Source organism: Corvus brachyrhynchos, unplaced genomic scaffold, assembly GCF_000691975.1.
Source record: "Corvus brachyrhynchos isolate BGI_N302 unplaced genomic scaffold, ASM69197v1 scaffold79, whole genome shotgun sequence".
NCBI classification, from domain to species: domain Eukaryota; kingdom Metazoa; phylum Chordata; class Aves; order Passeriformes; family Corvidae; genus Corvus; species Corvus brachyrhynchos.
Window position 1 is genome coordinate 1,409,111 of NW_008240023.1, and position 6,000 is coordinate 1,415,110.

The 6,000-nt window shown below is 45.2% G+C and overlaps 1 protein-coding gene across 1 annotated transcript in view; it reads left to right on the top strand.

Moving 5' to 3' along the window:
* The window catches only part of AGAP1 (ArfGAP with GTPase domain, ankyrin repeat and PH domain 1), a gene marked incomplete at its 3' end in the record, with an annotated part of 282,469 nt that overhangs the window by 124,742 nt on the left and 151,727 nt on the right, over nucleotides 1-6,000 (top strand). The window contains exon 11 of the mRNA XM_017743360.1: nucleotides 1,826-1,918. Coding sequence (XP_017598849.1) covers nucleotides 1,826-1,918 — 93 coding nt within the window. The remainder of the gene's footprint in view (nucleotides 1-1,825; nucleotides 1,919-6,000) is intronic.

Sequence of the window (6,000 nt, forward strand, 5' to 3'; positions counted from 1 at the left end):
AGCAGAGCGTGCTAGGATTCTCCCCTGGAAAATGTTAGGGATTCTGTGATTACGAGCAGCTGGAAGGGAATTTGCCTACCAGAAATCCCTACATTTCTGTACTTTTGGCACTTAGCAATGTTTTGCACGTAGATATTTCCCTTCCACGTGCAGCGTGTGATTTCCAGCTGCGATTACTTTTAGGGAATGGTGATGATGTGAAACTAGAAATGAAAAGCAGCACACAGATATTCAGCCTGCATTTCAGAGGCAGGGTCCTTTCTCTAAAAAAAGTCAGATAAAAAAGAAACATTCAAGTTGACAACTCCCCTCCCAAGGATTTGGGCACCTTCACTGAGTTTCTTTACAATGTCACTTACGGGCGCTTTGCGCCATTGAAGCTTTGTTTTGCCTTGTATTCTTGGGAAGTGGCACTTTCAGAGGCAGAAATCTGTCTTGAAGGACGAGGAACAATAGTTATCCTGCACACTGGATTTCATCCCTCCCACTTGTTTTGCTTGCTTTCATTTGTTCTTTGTTTAATTCCCCGGCACGTCATTCCATTGCCCCGAACCATAGTAACTGGTGATAGGAGCCCGTTCCCGGCGGAGCGGGGCCGGCAGCACGGGATCCCCGCTGGGTGAATGTGTTGCTCAGAATGCTGTTACTTGAAGTCCTCCTCGCTGGCTTCCCTCCCTCCCCTTCCCTCCTCTCATGCCCGGGGGCAGCTGCTCCGGGGGTTTATTCTTCCTTCCACCCCTTTGTGGAATGGGGGAAGCGGGCATTAGCGATCCACGATCCCGACTGTCCTCCGGATTTTCCATCTCTTGCCGCTGGAAACGCGGAGCGGGCTCTGACGTCGCCCCGGGTTTCATTAGCTCCCCATTGTGGTGCCGGACACCACAAATGGGCTCCTTTCATACATCAGCGCCGAGTTGAAAAGCACATGAAAATGTTTTCCCATTTCCGATATTGTGTGAGTAATGTTCCCATTGGAAAGTAATGGAGTGAAGTTGTCACTTGTCAGTGCAGTTATTAAGGAGGATGACTCGCAGGTCTTCTTTTTGTAATAAAGTAAATCTGTCAAAACCATTGCGCTCGTGCGTTCTGTCGCAGGAACGGGCTGCACCCTGAGTAACTTCTTCCAATTCCCATGTAACTTGCTAAAGTCAAGAAGTGAGCGCTGTGACCTTACTCCTGCAGCAGTTCCAGCCTTAGAGAAAGCCAGGATAAAGCAATTCAGGCTTTAGACATTGGTTAAATCCTCCTCATGCTAATTTTTCCACATTGTGTTGAGATAACTTTTTCCAGCGTCAGTCACCAGCTTTTCTTGCAGTTCCAACTTTCTAACTATCCCAAAGCAGAAAAAAATAATGAGTTAAAGTTCACATGGTCAAAACCAGCATTATAAAATCGTATTTCTAAATAGTTGCTGACTTTTCTAAGAACCACACAGGTGTGAATTAAATGTATGCATGGGTATATTAAATTTTTTAATGAGGAGATGGCACCTTCATTCCGCTTTGGAGCTACTGTTGGAAACTTCAGAAACGTGTCCTCTGATGTTCTGGATCTTCAGACAGTGAAGCTGTAACTCTTTAAACCCAAATGCGTTTCAAACTAGTGGATGGTTGAAATTTATGGGTGGCGGATGGGAAATTTATTCGGATTTTAGGATGGTTGTGTACTTGTGTAGATCCAACCCGCAGCTTTTGAGCCTAGATTTACCTGCCAAATAATTTTTTAATTGCCTTCCCCCTCCCCCCCCCCCCCCAAAAAAAAACGCAAACGAGAGCATCCTCCGTGTGCATTTAATAGAGCACAAACTTTTCTTTTCGCTCTGCAGTCTCGGAAAGGGAGCGACCCAGACAAAGAGAAGAAGGTCCTGGAGAGCAGAACAGACAGCATTGGAAGCGGCCGAGCAATCCCAATTAAACAGGTAATGCTGAAATAGTTGCATTTTTTTTCCTCCCCTGCTTTCCATAGTTGGGAGACACACCTCGGGTCCGCGGCACTGCGGTGGCGGGGCCGAGCGCCGAGCGGCGTTTGATGTGCGCCGGTGATGAATGTGGAAGTCACTCACTTGACATCAATTAGGAGAGGTTCCTATGTGTATTAAAATAGGATCATTAGAATAAGAAGAGGGAAAATGTGACAACAGGCCTAATGAAGTGCAGTCTGCCGGCCTGCATATGGAGCGGGTTTCTAGGCTGTGCTGGCTTCAAAGCTGCCTTTGTAGAGGGGGCTTTGATTGGGCCGAGTGCTGCCAGGCGCAGGGTAAATCAGATCGCTCGACAAGAGCCCCTTGTGATCGCAGGAATAGCCTGATGTGGCCCTAATTTGCTACCACAGACGGACATCTGAACACAGTTTCAGGCTGCTCCGTAACAACGAGGCAATTAGTTGTGATAATCATGGCCGGTGTGTCAGCTGCGCGCTCTTGTTTGTAATTTGCTAATGAAGGAATTGTAACTTTGATTAGGTTCAGTTTCATTTAGACCTTATTATATAAGAGAACGTTTACAGCTGTAATGTGTGGCCTTAATTAAACTTTCTCATTACACAACAGGACTTGAAGCCGAGGATTTGTTTTGGTCTGTTTTACTAGCCTAGATGCGCTTTCATTAGCCTGGAAACTCGATGCTAAATTGTAGCTGGGAACACTCCTCTGCAAGGCAAGAGCAAGTGCCAGTGTTGGATGGGAAGTATTTGGGGAATGAGATGATTGACTTTCTCAAATGAAATGGCACTGACTCCATGTGGTTGACATCTCCACGTTCCCATGGAATGCTTCTCACACGGTTTCTGTGCTAGTGTTTGTAAGTGTTTACTCGTGTGAGTCACCTTGCTAGAGATAAGCTCCCGTTCTTTTCCACTTATTTTCTTCCCACACGTTTCTCTCCAGTTGTTTTGGTGCCTTTCCTGCCCTCCAGAGGCTTACTTGCCTCTCCTAATCTTCCCTCAGTCCATGCCTTACCTTGCCAGGTAGCCCTGGATGTCCCATGTGGAGCTGGGTTTACATATTTTGGGGTGTTTTGTGTTTTTCCTCTATTTCTGGATGTGAGGAGGAGGTGATTTTGTACCCTTAACTATCAGCTGTGATTTTTCTTCTTAAAGTCATTCTAAAAGACCTTTTGGGACCATCAGGCAGCAAAAATGCTGTCGTGTGTGAATCTCTAGTAGGCAAATTTTAATCAAGCACACTGCAATCCAGAAGAGCAGTTTGAAAGCACAGGAGCTCAGTATTTGGCTCTGCATTCAGGGGAGGAGATTCCAGGCATTTGAAGCAAGCTACAATTTTATTTTCCTCCAGCTTTTGTATGGTACAGGATGGGTTAGACCGGCTGCAATCCTTCTGGGTAATGCTAATTAAACAAAAGTGCAGCTGAGAATGTAAAACTGAGGAGTGGATGTGCCAATATTTATTCCAGGCATACGTACTGTTCTTTCCTAAAATGCTGTGGTACGGAATTAATTTGATTAAAAATGCACTCGTAGGGAGAGTATTGTAAGATAAATATCGTAAGTGTGATTGTGCCACAACGTGTTGTAACAAAATATCCCCTACAATAGCTGGAATTTCTGTGTGGAAAAATTCTCCTTGCAACCCTGCTCGTGTACCAAATGTGAGCAATCTTTTGGGAACGTGTCCTTCTTGTTACTAGTCCCAATTACGGTAATTTCATTTTGTCACGTACAAGCCATTACCTACAAATCCTTGATGTGTGTCCTCAGCAGATCCATCCTGTTCATTGGGGTTTGGGGATGGGAGGTTGGGAGGTGTGCAGTGCTGTAGGGTGGCTGCTCCCAGTGGGATTTCACATCACACTGAGATGTCAAGAGGAGGGATTTTGGAGGTCTGGTCAGTAGAGGTGGCTCCAGGATCAGTTGTTGATACAGCCACATTCTCAGGGGGCTCGACAGGTGCCTTGGACCTGTCTCTGAGGCAGCAGAAATTCCTGCTAGGAAAGTTGATGTCTTATTTCATACCTTAATTGGGAGTAAGACAGAGGGATGTGAAAGGGAACTTCTCAACCTAAAAGTCTTACTGCTGCTGTTCTTCTTAAGATGAGAAGCCTCTTCCATCACGGTGTTTTCTGTGGCAAACGGAATCAGAGAGTCAGGTTGGAAAAGCCCTCTGAGATCACCAAGTCCAGTGTTTAAACAAGCACTGTCAAGGCCACCACTAACCCATGTCCCCAGGTGCCACATCCTCATGGATTTTAAATCCCTCCACGGATGGGGACTCCACCACTGCCCTGGGCAGCTGTGCCAGGGACTGACCACCTTTTCAGTGAAGAAATTTTTCCTGATATCCAACCTGAACCTTCCCTGGTGCAACTTGAGCCTGTTTCTTCTTGTTTTGTCTCTTATTGCTTGGGATACTTAGGGATAGAAAGAGAAATCTGGTTTCAGGCTGGAGCATTCCCAGGATTGCTGTGGGAGAATAAAGCTAAACAACAACAGTAACAACAAGAGCTCCACCATAAAAAACCCCAAACAAACAACAAAACCAAACCCAACAACGCCCCACAAACAAATGATAAAACCTCCAGCCAAAACAAGTTCTTTGGAGGCTGGAAATGTTGTGGTTTTGAGGAAAAATGGAATCTCTCCCAGCACTGTGAAAGAGTTGCTGATCATTCTGGATCCAGGAACGGACCTGCACAGCTTGCCAGTGGGTTTTGATCAAAAGAAGCCAAGAGTTGCAACCTGCTCCTGCATTCCTGTTCTTGGTCCCTGAATCCCTGTGAGTTTAAAGGAAATCCCTGGGAGTTTGGGAGAGTTTGGATGGAGCCCTGAGCAACCTGGTCTTGGGGAAGGTGTCCCTGCCCATGGCAGGATGCTGGAATGAGATGGAATATAAGGTCCCTTCCAACCCAAACCATTCCAGGATTCCATGGAAGAGGTGAAATTATGAGTAGCCTCTTTCCTTCCAAGGAAACACCTCATTCCTTCAGGGCTTTATCCTTAACTCAGAGCAGCCTGGTCAAAAAGAGTTAATGTTCATATTCTCTGTGTCCTTTCTACATGGTAAAGCTGATTTTTCACTGCAGTGCTAAATGTGATTTTATTGGGCTAAGCCATATAAAGCTGTCCTGACGACCCTTCCTGCTCCCAGCAGAAACCCCAAATGCAGGCAATGAAAAGCAGGCTTGTTTTTAAAGGGTGGCTGTTCACTCCTGCCAAAATACTCTTAAGGTGAGTGAAATTTTGGGAAGGCCATTTCCTGGGGAGGTACCAATACCTTGTGCATGCACAGCCATATCAGCATGCCTTAAATCCCGGACTTTGAGCAACTGCTGAGAACTGGGAATGGCAGAATTTTTAAAAAAGGATACAAAATTTCACTTGTGTGCTATTTAAATGTCTTGTGCAAGTCAAATGGAGTCAGAAAAAGTCTTGAACAATATTGCCTTCAAGTTAAAATCCATAGAAAGTTCTGGACTTCTGAGAAAGAGGTGCTTAAACTAAGAATATTTAAGCTATTTTCTGTAGCACTGCTAATAATACAGCGAGTGGCTTGCTGTGATTAGAGAATCCTCCCTTCAAACCCATTTATTCTGGAGAAGAAGACTTGTTCCTGGTAAGCCTGAGTGAATATTTTGAAGCACACGTTGGGCTGTACAGTTTTGGGGACTTGGCTTTCTAGGATGGGAGGTTTCGTAGCGTTCGGGGAAAATTACTTCGGTTTTCGTGGGTTTGGGAAATCTTTATCAGTAGGGCATATTCAAATTTGAAAAAAAAACTGCACACAACAAGAAAAATAAAAGCAAGAAGCTCAGCTCAGCGGTGAGGGGGCTTGTCATGTATTAATTTTTCATTGCTGTGGAGAATTGTACATACATAATCACTTGATTGCAGTGGGAGTTAGCGAGCTCCTATGGTGTCATTTGCATAAATCTTGTTAAGTCAATGGCAGTTAATGAAGTACAAATGAGCCTGGAGAAGGTGACATGCAAATCGTGGGTGGCAGATGGGAGGTCTGTTTTTGGGATGGCAGCTGTGTGCTCTTTCTTT